At 56.0% G+C, this 14991-nt stretch overlaps 1 protein-coding gene across 3 annotated transcripts in view; it reads right to left on the reverse strand.

The window, feature by feature from the left end:
• Positions 1 to 14991, reverse strand: part of Pcnx2 (pecanex 2) — a 181434-nt gene that overhangs the window by 46731 nt on the left and 119712 nt on the right. For all 3 annotated transcript variants that reach the window (XR_007104322.1, XM_047520586.1, XM_047520585.1), the window contains exons 22-23: positions 13468 to 13576; positions 9089 to 9218 (exon numbers count right to left, since the gene is read on the reverse strand). Coding sequence is in view for 2 of the 3 variants with exons in the window: in XM_047520586.1 (XP_047376542.1) it covers positions 9089 to 9218; positions 13468 to 13576 (239 nt within the window). In the remaining variant the exon portion in view is untranslated. The remainder of the gene's footprint in view (positions 1 to 9088; positions 9219 to 13467; positions 13577 to 14991) is intronic.

Genomic DNA, 14991 nt, shown 5'->3' on the forward strand with positions numbered 1-14991 from the left:
TCAAGTTACAAAAATCATTTTAATTTATTGTACTCCCAGGCCAAGAAGAAAGATCATACAATCATGTCAATGAATACAAAAAGGAAGTGTTTAACAAAATCTATACCTATTCATTTCTAAAAATCCTTTCTGAAAAATAGTAGAGAAGAATTTCCTCACTTGATGAAGCCATCTATTAAAAGCCTAGAGCTGACACTGTGCTTAATTGTGAAAGATTAAATGTTTTCCCTGTAAAATAAGGGAAATTGCAAGGATGACTGCCTTAATTGCTCTCATTCACAGAGTGCTGGAAGTTCCAGAGAGTTCAACAAGGCAAGAAAGTGAATCAAAAGCACAGTGTTCAAAGGAAAGAAGCAGAACAGTATGTTTGCAATTCCTGTGGTTATCTACACAGAAAACCCCAAGGAATCCACAAACAAGCAAAAACAATCAAAGCCTAGAATTCAGTTAGATTTCAGGAAACAAGACAAACATGCAAAAATGAAGTGTATTTCTAGTTATTAATAATGAACACAAGGACAACAAAATTAAAAGTATAATACATTCACAATTATTGAGGTTTAAAAAAGAAATAGTTGTGAATAAGCAAAAACATATAGAGGCTTTTATGCTAAAGAATACGAAAATGGGATGGAATCAAAGAAGACAAGTAAATGGAGAGAAATCTCAAATTTGCAGATTGCAAGATTCAAGGCAGTAAACACGCTGACTCTCTCCAAATTGAGAGAAAGTTCTCCACAATTTCTTCCAGCAAGATTTTTACAGCTCCTTAAGGAAGAACGTCAGTTATGTACTCCAGCAGACAGAAGAGGGGTGACGGCCCAGCTCATCTTATGAAGACAGTATAACTGATTCCACAACCAGACAAAGACGGTACAAAAGGAAAAGAGAAAGGACGAAGACAAAGAGAAAACTGCAGACCAGCCTTCTCCACGGCTATGCCTGTATCACACAGGCTGATACAGACTAGTCTGAGTTATAAGGGAGGCGAAATAAAACCCCACCAGGTAAAGTTCAAAAGGAATGGCGTGGGAGTGTACCCGATCCAGGGCCCGGGGCTGCGGAGACGAGGACCAAGGAATGACAGCGGGTCAAGGACAGAGCAGAGAAGGACCCACCAAGCACGCCCTCCTGACGCACCAGCAGGCCCTCCTCGCTGAGAAGTCGGGAGGCTCGGCCGGCCGGCATGCGTGGAGTTCCGTCTGACCTGTTTCCATGCGCGACTGAGGCTTCGGGACTTGGGAATGCTGTGCAGCCATCGCCACTGTTCTCTCTGGACCCATTTCAATAACCCCTAGAGAAAGTCTGCACCAGTGAGCAGTCACTGCCCAGTCACCCGCCCCCGAGCCTGCCTGTGCGCACCGTCTGTTCTGGAAATCTCACATCAGCGGCATCCCAAGTAAGCGTCCAGCTCCTTCAAGGCCATCCGCGTCTCAGCACGTGCTGCCTCTCCTTCCCTCTCACGTCAGGATGGTCTTCCACCACCTGGATCTGGCACTGCCGCCCGCCGCTCTGTGTTCTTCGACGCTGTGGTAAACGGAACCGCTTTCTTTGTTGGATCTTCAGATTGCTTTTTCCTGGGATATAGAAATACAACTGATGTTCGTTCATCTTGTATCTTGCAGATGTCCTGACCTCGCTCCTTCCCCCTCATTGTTGCCTGTGGGTCTCTCGGGCCTCTTACCATGACGTGGTGTCGTCTGGCGAGTAGGGACAGTTCTGCTTCCTTTGCCATATGGGTGCCTTCCTGTCCTGCCTGACTGCCTGGCCCAGGTAAGTGACTCAGTCCCTCCAGTTACCCAGAGAAATGTGAGTGACGACGTCTAGAACGTGGTCTTGATGTCACTGCACCAGCATGTCTGGGCACAGGTTTTTTTTTTTTTTTTTGGTGGAAAAGAATTAAATTTTTAATTTGAGAACTTTTGTTCTTTCAAATTTGATCTTTTCAAATACTAAGGGCAAGTGGCGTCTTGGCTCCAGGAGTACGGGACGGAGGTGGAAGAGGGCACCTGTGTGTCCCCCGGCATCATCGCCCACCCCTCTGGCTTCCCCCGCGAAGAGCTTCTTATCAACAGGGAGGGAAAAGTACTCAGGCGCCCCAGCAGCTCTCGTGTGTCCGTGGAAACCGCAACTCAAAGCCAGCCTTCCATCAAGCCAAGGAGGCTTTTAAACATCTTCGTGTGTGACCCAGACAGTTTTCTTTAAGATCGACTAAGAAATTCCCTTCTTCTCCTGAAGACCTCAGGGCGTCCCTCAAAGTCTTCCTGCTGCAGTGAAGTGCGTTCCGGAGGTTCAAACCCTGAAACAAGTCACAGGAACTCAGGAGCCTCCAGCGTGGCATGTCCCGCTCACCTGGTGGTCTGTCTCCCCGAGTCTCAGGGGTGCGGTATTTTCACACCACTGCCCATTTTTTCATTTAAAAATCATGAAGGGAGCACCCATTGCTTGGCAGAGTTCACAGAGAGAGTGGTCGCAGCGTCCACGGGTGGGAGGGCGTCGTAAGCCCTGGGAGCAGCTGCTGCAAAGCCGGGCAGGACAGTGCTCCCACGCAGCAGGGGTGGAGCCTTGGGAAGACAGGCAGACGACAAGGCCAACGGGCCCCCAGGGGTGAGTGGGGCCTCACGGAATGGGTTTTAACACAGAGCGGCAGGTGGTCTTCCCACGCCCCCTCTCACTAGGGGAGAATGAGACCACAGCACGGGTGGCTGGGAATGTCACCCGAGTACCCGCCTGTCCCATGGAAGACGTTTAAGGCACTGGGGGTGAGGCCTAGCATCCAGGGACCTTGAATCTGTCCATAAATCTCCCACGTCATTTTGAGCCCCAAAATGAAAGGACTTGGGTCTAAAACCTCTGCATTTCTTGCCTTCCTTATTGGGAGTAAATCAGGCCCACCTCTAGCAGGCTCCTGAAAGCTGGAGAGGCTGAGTACCCCCTGCTGTCCCTGCCTGGCTCAGCCTGCAGCTGTCCATCAACTGGGTCAGGCCCAAGGCCTGCTCCTGGCGACCTTGAAGAGTCCGCAGGTGAGGACAGCTGGGAAGCAGGTGGGACATCGGCTGCAGCTCACAGCCCACAGCCGCTTCCTGACTCTGCACTTCTCAGGTGGGTACTTTCTGTGCTCAGCAAAAAGGAACAGGACCCCCGGTAAAAGCATGCACCGCAGCGTGTGGTGAACAAGGTCGAACCAGCGTGATCCAAAAGTCCAACACACCGGGGTCCTCAAAGTGCCCCCCTTCAGGAATAAACCTGAACAACAGATCAGCACACGCTTCCAGCGTCGACACCCCCTGGGGACTCGTGAGAGCTTTCTCATTCCTCGCAGGACGCTGAAGGGCGGGCAGAGAAGGGAGGAGGCAGGGCTGGCTGGGTGACAGGCGTGTGGGGTGACGGAGTGGCGAGGCTCCACCCCCAGCTGCCCCTGGGCCCTGGGCAAATACTTTGCCCCTGCCCTGTCCCCTTCCCTGAAACACCCTGGGACCACAGAGTTGGGAGGACAAAGGTTGTCGTCACGTGGAGCAGAGGTGTGGGGGTGGGTCCCTGTTGTGAGAGAGGTCTTCTGCTTACAGTTCAAGTGACAGAAGACTCAGCTCAAAATGGCAAACCCAAGATGACTTCTCCGGCTCCGCCACTGAAAGGTCTGGTGGGCTGGCTGGTCACACGCCCGTGGGGTCAGGAATCTGCCTGCGTCCCGGGCCCACCTGCCTGTGTTTGGTGGGTCCCCACGCCCGCCAGTTCTCGCCTCGTGGTAACGCAGGGCCGCCAGCATTAGGCTCATGTCCCATGTGGCTTGCCCAGTGGGATGGAGGGACAGGCCTCCTCTCACGCCCCGTGCTCCAGAGCCCGGCCGGGCAGGAGCGAGGTGTCTGGGACACCGAGTTCCCCACTTCCCTTTCTGTTGCTGTGGCCGGGGCTGCGGTCTCGTGCTTGCTGTGGCCTGAGGAGGTCTCCCAGTGTGACATGCATAAGGTCACCTCTCTTACTTTTCCCAACATGGCGCCGGTCAGCCTTCTCTTCCGGATTCTACCGCCCATGGCTGCTCCCGTGGCGCCATGCCACACCCAATCAGCACTCAACACCTCCACCTGAAACCTAGGCAACGGGACTCGTCCTGTCAACTCTCTCCCCGTTTCATGCCCCAACCAATCAGCCCACACCCAGCTCTATATAAACACACTCCTTTCTGGAACTACTCGGGCACTTAGCTTGGCCCGTGTCTCCGTGTGAAATTCTTTCATCATGGACCGAGGGGCAGCCTCCGCAGCAGGCTCCGCGTGGCCGAGGGCACACCTGCCCCCTCACCTGGCCCGACCTCCTGCTCCCCGGCCCTGGCTGTCTCCACGCCTGGCGTACCCGTCTCTCTCTGGCTAGTTTCTCCTCACTGCTCACTCCTGCTTCTCTGGGAAAGTTCAAGACTCGGTGCCTCAGGCCCAGGCCGTACCTGCCTATCAGTCAAGGCACTGATAGGCACCACTGTCTCCCTAATGTGGTCCTGGGGTGGCCCGCCATGTGACCCCTAAGCGTGTCTCTTCACACACACACACACACACACACACACAGCTGCAGCCTTGTCTCAGGCTGCTACAACAAAGCACCGCAGCTCAGAGGCTTGTAAACAAGAGGATTTCTCTCCACACAGCTCTGCAGGCTGGACGTCGGAGGCCTGGGCGCCGGCACGGTCACGTTTCTGGGGAGGACCCTGTGGTCACAGATGGCCGACTTCTCCCGATGTGCTACCTGGTAGAGGGTGTTCTCTGGGGTCCCTTTCGACACCCCCCATTCGCAAGGCCCCACCCGCATGACATCACCAACCAAGACCTTCTCCCAGCATCACTTGGGGGCCGGACTTAGAACACGTGAATCCTGTGAGGACACCGTCCTCAGCAATCCTCCCAGTGGCTCATGTGCATCTTTTTATTGCCCCAAACTCACATTTCTAACCACATTTGATGATCCTGAGTCCCTTCTGCGAAGGAAGATTCCCAAAGGACCGTCATTAACTCCCAGGTGAGATGAGGACCTTTTGCAATCCCCTTCAGAGAGGCGTGGTGCTATTTAATGCTCTGCAATATTAAGGGCAAGCTGTGGCCTGGATGGGCCTCCGTTTGAGAAGATAAGCCCACCTGCATGAACTGGCAAGTCTGAGCCCTTCCGAGGACTCAGAGGGTCGGCATAATCCACGAGGGCAGGAGCCTCCTTTGCTTCTCCTGCTCCCTGCTCAGGATCTGGAGCTACTGAGAACTTCTCAGGGACACAGGGAAGACCAGGAGCCCCCAGGAACAGAGAGCCTGTGTGAGTTGACATGTGGCTGGGCTGTGGGGGAGGACACAAGGACGGGCTCCTGGCCACCTGCTGGCCGTGGACCGACGTCACGCGCTGCCTGCTGGAGCCCTTCCCCTAGCTGGGAGATGGCGATCCGCCCTGTCAGACAGGACCGCTGGGGCTGCCAGGAGGCAGGCACGCCAGGCTTGGCCACGTCGGAAGTCGAGGGAAAGGAGACAGATGCAGGGGAAGGAGGGCCACCCGGGCCAGGACCAAGGGCAGGAGAGTCGTGAGGGTAAGCGCCTGGCACTGCACAGGCAACCGTGCCTCCTGCGGGTCTGCGACCTCAGAGGCGCACAGAGATGGTCGTCCCATTGGACAGAATGCTTGACGGGCTGCCATGGCTCAAAGGCCCCACCAAACCCCACGGGAATTAGTCCCTGTGGAGTGGCGTGAGATGGAAGCCAGACACGACTCTGGTGTGTGCAGGTGGGACTCCGGGAGGTGACCAAGGCTGAATGAGGTGGAAGAGCGTCCTGGTCCCGTGGGTTGTACTTCATAAGAGGAGGAGAGATCCAGGCTAGGTCCTCTTGCCACATAGTGCCCTGCATGCCCTGGGATTCTGCAGAGTCCCCATCAGCAAGAACCACCTCGTCCCTGTGGCCCCTGACCGTGGAGCTCCTAGGAGCCCCTGAGCTGAGCACACCTTCATTCTTTATGAATGACCCAGCCTGTGGCCTGCAGTTACAGCAACAGGGAACAGACGGACAGAGGCTTACAGACTGAATAACTTCCCAAGCACCTACCCAGGGTGATGGGCTGGCTTTTAATGGAGGTCTGACTGACTGTGAAGCTCAAGCCTCTGACATGGAGAACTGAGCACCAGCTCCCGGACCAGGGCGGGTCCCAGGACACAGCCTGAGAGCTGGCACTTCCGCAGGCCAGTCCCGTAGCGCACTGCCTGTGGGTGAAGGCCCAGGACGAGACACACACAGGCGCCTAGCACAACACAGAACGCTGGGCCACTCAAGACAGTCTGGAGCACATTCTGGAAATGCTGCGACCACAGGAGCTGAGTCCCTCTGCGCCAGCGGCTGTGTCTGTCTGCATTTCACGTTTTACGGAAGCTTTCTGACATGGCGGAGGGAAACCACCGTCAGGGGGCATCTCCACTCCTCGAGGGGGCTGAACATCCCACCCTCCAGGACAGAGGGGTTTGCTGTGATAACTGGGCACGTGGGTCGTATCTGTGGCCTGAATGTCAGTCTCACGTTAATGACAGCTTGGTTGGCTAGTGAATGTTCACATACCAAGGGAGGGGTGGTGAGTCACAGCCTCGGAGTGCGCTTCTGCCGCTTCTCAGATGCAGACGGGGACGGGACGGGGTGCACGAACACCGCACGCCCGCCGAGGTGCACTTGCTGTTCTGCCTGGGAGCGAGGAGGAGGCGCCTGGCGGAGCTCAGCAGTGCGGGTGTGCACCACGGCAGTTGAGGCTCATCAGTCTGGCAGGGAACTTCCTAGCTCCAGCAGAGCACACCCAGACTGTTTTCTTCCCCTCTGACACAATATTATTGGATTTAATCCATTTAAGAAGTCTTTACAGAATACCTACTGTGTGCAGGGTTCCCCAGAGACACAGAGATAAACAAATGGAGCAGCCCAGAATGGAAGGTACATACGGTCCGTGCCAGTTGTGGATAGAATGTACTGAAGGCCATGACAGCAAATTTATTTCCAAAGAGGACAGCCACAGTGCCTCATCCGACAAGTCCTTCTCGGACCTGGCTACTTGTCCGTCAACAGCCGGCAGAGTTCCCTCCCTGGGAACCTGGTGGGTGTGTGACGTGCTTCAGACAACAGAATGCACTTCTGCGGGAGAGTGGGAAAGCATGGCCTCTCACCTCGCTCCGGGGGACACCTGAGCTGGGCCCCGAGGCCCATGCTGAGAACCAGACGTCACCACACCTGGAAATCACCTGGAGAGATGGCCTCTGCTCTTCTGGCCCCACCCGCCTCCTCGCCTGGTGACTGCCACTGCGGGAGGGACCCCGTGTCACCCCCAGGCAGCCGAGCCCTTCCCCAGTCCTGTCCTGCAGAAGCCAGGAGGGTCAGAAGTGGTTTGGTGTTTCAGACACTGAAGTTTGGGGTTGTTTGCTATTCAGTAAGAGATGGATGTTTTCTAGGGCGTCTGCAAGGACCCAGATGAGATTCCCTGGGGTCCTGTCCTGGCACTCACTGCTCCGCTGTCCCGATTCCATCTGCCGAGTGTCCAGGCAGACGGGCCCCAGGAGTCAGCACCTGGTCCCTCCCTTCACCAAGAGCTCTTTCCCAAGTGGATTTGAGAAATGTCCCACGTGCGCCCCACAGAGAGACCGGCAAGAGGGGAGCATTCGCATCTGAGCCCACAGACCTGCAGTCCTGCCCACCTGAGGTCCACACCCCACAGGTAACAGTGCTAAACTGTTACGTGCTGGCAGAACCAGTCCCTCGTGCCACCAAGTGGAGGAACAGGAACCCTGTGCAGAAGCCCCCGTGTGCTGAACTGCAAGGCCAGCTGGCTCTGCGGTGCCCAGCCCATCGCCCTGCAGCAGGACTGAGGTTTGGAAGCGAAGAGGCGAAACACCCAAGCAGAAGTGGGCACCATCCCGAGGCCTCCCTCCGCCCACCTGAGCACAGACGGCCCCCGTGGTCATGGGAGATACCTGTTCTTGCAGCTCACCTGGGGATGGGGCTCCTCTGCAGAGCGTCACTCTGGCTCAGGTATATGAGGTGCCTACTGTGTGCAGGCTTGTCCTAGGTGCATTTCCCTTATAAGTGGATCCTCTTCTTTCACCCCCATTTTACTGATGAGGGAGGAGAAGCCCGTGTCTCCGGTGGTGAGAGGTGGCGGGAGATGTGAACCCAGGCAAGTGTGGAGCTCGGCTTTGTGGCCCCCACACCACCCTGGTTGCACCAGAAGGGAGCACCTTTACCTTTGGGCAAACCGTCTCCACCACAAACGGGAGCCACGCGTCTCCCACCTTCTCTTGGCCCCTGAGCCACACTGTCCAGTGCCAGAGATGCGCGTAGCGTAAGCACACCACAGAGAGGGGCGGGGGACGCAGCGCACAGGGAGAAGGTCCCAGGCAGAGCTGCCTCTCACGCGGGGCCTCTGCCCTCGGAGCAGGCCTGGCCGTGGCTCTCCCTCTGCACTGACCCCAGGTCCTCCCTGGCTCAGCTCCTGGAGTCGCTCAGCGGTCACCACTCCTGGCTTCCCACCATGCCCTGGGGAGGGTGGCTCAGAGGCAGGATGCCTTCCCTTCCTTATAATAGCAGCACCCAAAGCAAACACAGCCACAAGCAGGCCCTCCGTCAGCAGGGCTGGAGGGAGCTGAGACCGTCCACCAGCAAAGGTGCACCCGGGCGCTCCACAGCTCCGGGAGCTGCGCCTCACGGGGCATGGTTGACGCCTAGGTGGCTGGATGCTGTGCCAGGTGCCCACAAAGGGACACCACAGAAGGGAAGCATCGTGCCCTCGGGCCGATCTCAGCACCTCATGACAAGGACCTGTCCCCTGCTCCCTAGGTCACTGCTAAGACTTGGCAGCAGCCGCTCACCCCTCTTCACAGCTGCAGAAGCCTGGCCCGGACCTTACTGCTAATTCCCAATCAGTCATGCTCCTTCCAGGGCCCCCGGGCTGAGCCACGGTGTGGGGAGTCGCCAGGGAGCCAGGCTCGGCCCTGCCCGCCCCACAGAGAACGGAGCCTGAGGCCACAGCTGCCGCAGGGGAGGGACGGGGCCTCTGGGTGTCCCGGGGCACAGCGTCGGCCTGGATTTTAGGCTCTTACTTGTAGTTTTTCTCCCAGAACTTCACCGGCCTGACATAGGATGTAATGAAAATGACGCTCCCGAGGAAGGGGCTCAGGGGCGTGGAGAAGACGGAGGTGGCCACCGTCTGGAAGAGCAGCATGGCGGAATCTGAGCCGGGAGTCAAGGCAAATGCTTCCACGACTAGGTTTGTACATATCTCTTCAGGTTTTGACTGGTTTTCATTAATGCCATTTTCTTACCAAAGACAGACACTTAATCTCTCCAGGCACAGGTTTAGAAATAGAAAGCTTTCAGGAATCCTGCCGAGCCTCGATCCAGCCCCTGCAGACCCAACGATCCCAGGTGACGCGTGCTTTGGTCAACATCTAAGGACTGAAAAGAACAATCTCCTCGCACTAGGTGTGAGAAGCCGATCGAAAGCCACTACAGCACCAAGTGGCTTTATACATACGTAAAATTAAATGGCACTTCAAAAAAATAAGCAGATGGCGTTGTTTTGGTAGGCGGTCTGTTTCTCAGTCTCTTCCCACCGTTAGGAAAGCACTCACACACACGAGCGTGCCCCACCCTGAACACAATGGCTCAGTGCGGGTCTGCTCCACAGTAAGCGCAGGTGCAGTGGAGGCCCAGCCCGAGGGCCCCTGCCTCCCAGCCCTCCTGCACCGCACTCCCACTCACTGGCACGCGCTGGCACCGCACGCCGAGGGCGATGAGAAGCACCTGGAACTGCTCGGACTACACGTGGTGAGGCTGCAGCCTTCAGCTCAAGCCCTGTGGGTCTGGAAGTGGGGCCGCAGGACGGGACCCGCGGTGGGTTTGTGGTCAGCCTGGACGCAAGGGCAAGGCTCTGGGAGCTGGGGACGGAGGGCCAGACCTCTGGATCTCGTGGTTCATGTCCTTGCCTGGCCTGCGGCAGGCCGCCCTCCCTCGTGGAATGCCGTCACTGTGGCTTCTCCCTCACCCCTGCACAAACGGCCATCTCGGTTCTTCAGCCAGGTTCAGAAAGTTCTAGTGGAGAGTAGGAGGGAATGCCTGGCACAGATAGGAAGGCTCAGGATCAAGATGGTCCCTGGCCTGGCCCCGAGGGTGCGGTCGGGAGGTGAGGCAGGAGCTCCTGAACACGAGTGGGCGGGCCTGGGGCTGGGCACAGACCCCCTCCCCAGACGGCTTTGTAGAGCTAAGGTCAGACGTTTGGCTTCAAAAGTGACTTTCTTTTCTCCTTTTCTAAGGCTCTGTTCTCCTGCACGCCTTCCGGAGTGGAACGAAGCACATCCTGCATGAGGAGCCAGGCTGAGCGCAAGGCGTCCACCAGCCCTGTGCCTGCAGTGCTGGGCCCTGGTTCACATGAGCAACGTGCCACCAAAGGCCAGAACCACCTGTGTCTTGGGGCAGAAGTGGCATTTTTAGCCTTTAGCCAAAAAGGAAAGTGATGGGTGACAAGAGGTACCCCATCTGGTGTCCCCTGTCACCAAGGAAAAGGGAACGGCATGGAGATGTCCAAGCCTAGGTCTGAAGGGACATCAGAAGCCAGGTGTGTGGTGGGGTCCCTGGAGAACTGAGAAGGGAAGGGAAGGAAGCCACCGCGGGACCTCGCATGGTCAGGGCTCACGGGGGACCCGCGAAGGCCAAGTGTCGAAGGGACAGGCACTGCCCTTCTCTTTGATTCTAAAATTTCCCCAATGATTATATTGCACAGTTATCCAGAAGTTAAGTGAGAAACTACCAGTAGCCAACAGAGAGCAAAGTACATGGGGAGGACATGGACAGTGACCACACGGCCACCAGGGATGCTCCCCTGGGGGGCGGGGGGGACCCACGGGAACATACAGCTCACTGGGAGCGAACAGAAGACTGTGCCGGCGCAGGCGGGGGTGCTGAGAGGGGCCCCGAGGGGCAGGGCCACCAAAGCCCTCTTCCATTCTTCCCAAGAGCGGGTCCAGGGGCTGCCCTGGAGCAGCAAGGGCCTTCTTGAAAAGCACGTTCAGAGTAAAACACCAACACCGGCAGTTAAAGACAGAGTCACCAGAAGGCCGCCTTCCAGCTCTGCAGGTCGAGGGGATGAGGGGGAGCAGTCCGCTCACCAGAAGCCAGTGGCCTTGCGTGCCTGTGCGGGTGTTGAAGGGTGAGCGTTCTCGTCTTTCCCTGGAGGCCTGAGCTCAGAGGCCGGCAGAGGCACCAAGGGAGAAGACATGCTGGTCTGGAGAAAGCAATCTCCCCACCGGAGCCCCACTGACCCGAAGGCTGATTCAATTCCAAACAGAGTAAATCATTCCCTTCTCGACGCCAGGGTGGAGACCACAGTTCCCTAACAGAGTGATAAAATAATTAACATTTCAAAATCAGTCAGCATTCAGGGCCGACATTGGGAGCCTGACAGCTGCTTCTGGACGGGTGTATACGCAGATCCTCGGCCGTTTCTCTCACACGTTCTGAGCAAACTGCTGTTGGACTCCAGGTGGCGGATACCTGCCTTGTGACTGAGCAAAGGCGGAGGTGTCTGTGGACAGGGCAGGGAGCGGCCCGGACGCCACAACACAGGGCAGAGGCCTCTGCAGAGGCTCCTGTCTTGGCCAAAGACAGGAAACAAGGCTCAGGAAGGAGGCAAGGGGCTGGATGAGAAGGCAATGCCACCATAACCCACATCTCCAGGGGTGGGTTTCTTAAGAGAATACACATCGGGGAAGCACTGGCCTGGGCTCGCTGTGCGCAGGTCGCGATGGAGCCCCTCCGGTGCTCTCAAGGGCCAGGACACCGGCTTGTGTGTGACCTCACGTGTCCAGGGCACTCCGACAGCCTCCACTAGGCTCTGGGACCACAGCACTCACTCAACAAGGCACCATCCGCCAGGGCAGCACCCGCAGCCCTGCACACGCTGGTCAGAAGGCCAAGCTTTCCATTCCTACGGCAGATGCCCCCTGCAGGGCTGCATGACGGCGATGATTCCCATCAGCTAATCGTGCTGGAAATCCTAGATATGAGACCCCAGACACACAACAAAACCCACTCAAGCTGTCACCTCCCTGTCTGTTTAGAAGGGTCCTGCTGAGGGAACTGAGCCCCTGCCACTAGGAAATGCCTGTGGTCCAGGGGCAGCAGGGCACGCTCAGGCTTCTCCTGGAACACTTCGGCAATGCAACGCAGGTCTGAGAACAGAAACGCAGAACAGCGTGCCCTGTGAGAACAGCCTTGACCTGCTTAACTCTTTTTTTTTTTTAAACAAATAATCTCGGAGGAGAATGTTTATAAAACCCAGGCTGTTACCGCTGGATGATTATGCCAAGCGTGTTTCTAGCCCTGAATAACCAGTTCCATCCCAGAGATTCCTCATGAGTGGTCCTAATGAGCCTTCTGCAAATGGCAGGAGGAAGGAGCTGCAGGCAGGCGCGAGGGCCTGCTAGCAGCTCGGGGGTGGCCTGAAGAGTGAGAACCGAGGCGCCGGCTCACCACTGGGTGTAGGAACACCCTCATCCTGTCATCTGATTCAAACAGTGTAATGTGATGTAGTGAGCTCCTCCAGGATACGGAGGCAAGCGGGCCCTGGCCCATGTCTTGGAAACAGGCTTACAGAGTATGACTCAGTGGGCTGACACCTCTCGGGGACAATTTCAGGCCTGAATCAAGAATTTTTCAATTAGTCTCTGTCTTCAAGAGTACTTTTTATCAATTTCTTCCTCTCTGTCTCTCCACACAAGCACACACAGGAGCATGAAATTTAACTATGTGGAAGGGATCTTTAGAAGGGGCATCTCAAGTTTGTTTTTAAGTGAATTGAAACAAATTATCATTGTGGAAAGATGAAAATATACAAAGACTCCGAGCCTTCTTGGCCACTAGCACTACCAATAAAACCATAATTTTTCAGGACTTAAAATACTTGTTCAGTGCACAAATACTTTTTCAGTATTCAAAAACATTTGGTTGATTCTGTTTGCAGCTCATTTGGGGTTTTTGAATGTTGATGCAGTATATATAAGATAATGGTATTATATCATAACATAATACGCAACAGCACGATGCACACATCAACCATGTCGCAAGGGTCTAATGACTGTGAATCTATTTGCACTATTTTGCACAGGTCAAACCAATAATTTAAGCAGTTGATTTCCATTTAAAAGACAGGAAGGATCTCTAAATGCAGAGCTGGGCATGGCAAACGGGAGGATCAGAAAAAATAAAAGCAACTTCTGAATATGCACAGAGAAGCAGTGAGAGTTCAGACTCACAAGACACCTTTGAAAACTAAGTGGCCTGAGGGGATCCAAAGGGCCTCCTCCTGTCCCATTAGGATAATGTCGCAGGGACTTGGATGTGTTTCTTGCCAGGGTTCAATGCGAGCTCAGCCTGCACAATGTGGGCCTCAGCTTGGGGGTGAGAACAGAAGCAGAAAGGATACGAGGGATGGCGAAGAGCTGAGCGAACACGTGGAAGGAGGAGCCCCACGCCATCTGCCAGGGCGCCACGTAGGTCAGGACGAACTGGATCTTGTGCAGCAGGTCCTCGAGCTGAAAGCAGAAGGGAGTGTTCGTCAGAGGGGGCCATGCCCCTGTAACCGTGTCAAGGTCATTTAGAGGACAGGGGCAGCCAAACTGTTGCTCATCTTCGTAGCTCGCCTTACTTTGTCCTGTAGGCAACACAGCTACTTAAGGGAAGTGAAGGGAAGGAAAAAAATTAAATTTGACTCAAGAGGCATTATACAGCACATCGGGAAGCCATGGTGAAAACAGGACCCGGGCTGGGAAACAGAGCCACCAAGGAGCAGTTGGAAAACCAGGAGGACTCATCCCTTTGGCCCCGAGCCAGCACTGTGATTCTAGAACCACTGATGAGATGGCTCGGACTTGTTGCATGAAAACGCAAAGGAGGCCAGAGAGGTTCCGGAATCCTCTCCAGGTCCTCCCTGGCTCGTCTCATCTCACATTTCCTGTGACTCCCACACATCATCCTTCTGGATAAACATAAGACAGAAATAAACACCTTGGATAGGCCGCTGGCCATGAACCAGGGTGCCAGGTCTCCCGGAGGCCCTGTACACACCCAACCCCTGGAAGCAAAGATCTGGCCCATAGAGAGCCAGGGTCTCAGCGTGCCCACCGGGGACACAGGCCATGAGCTGGCAATGAGCTTTGGTGAAGCTGCAGAATGGCAGGTGGAGAGAAGAAAAGGCAGGTGGCCCGGGCATGGGAAGAAGCAGGAACTCAAGAGGATGGGAGAGGCCTAGGAGGGAGAGCTCTGTGCTCCCTGGCTTGGGTGGGTTGGCCAGTGCATTCGAGAAAGGGCGAGGGACACCTGGCTCTGGCCAGTGACTGTTCACCGCCTGACCTGGGCTACTTGCTTCACCACAGAGGCTGATCACCACAGTGTTGGGCTTGCTCAGTGGGGCCACCTCCACATCAGTCAGGGCCTGGCCGATGTCCCCTGGACCCAGGTGGGTGGGGTGCCACAGCCCTGTGCCTTTGGAGTCCAACAGCTGAGCAAGTAGCACCCTGGTCTACCCGCCAGTCGGAGGTCCCACCACTTAGGTTCACTTGAAATGGTCTCCCCACCTCACCTGTGCCAGCCACCAGGTACCCGCATGGATGGAGAGACCCAGAGTTCTAAGCCAGACTCAGGCCTGGCTCCTTCTGGGAAAAGAGGGTTCCTTTAAAAGCTGGTATCACTTCCCCTCCTGCCCATCATGAACCCGATCCGACGAGGAACGTGAAACTCCCCTGCAGGAGACTCGCACACGTGACTCCCGGGTCCCAGAAGCAGCTGGGCTCCCTTGCTCGTTGATCCCAACTGCCCTCCCGAGACAAGACGCCTCCTGGTGGGAACCCTCCTGCCCATCACCCGCGGTTGAGAATCCCTGCAGGTGTCAATGCCGATCTCGTGGCTCACGAGGTGAGAACCGCGAGCCTGAGCCAGGGAGCCTCCAGGG

The sequence above is a fragment of the Sciurus carolinensis genome, chromosome 12 (assembly GCF_902686445.1).
Source record: "Sciurus carolinensis chromosome 12, mSciCar1.2, whole genome shotgun sequence".
In the NCBI taxonomy this organism is placed as follows: Eukaryota; Metazoa; Chordata; class Mammalia; order Rodentia; family Sciuridae; genus Sciurus; species Sciurus carolinensis.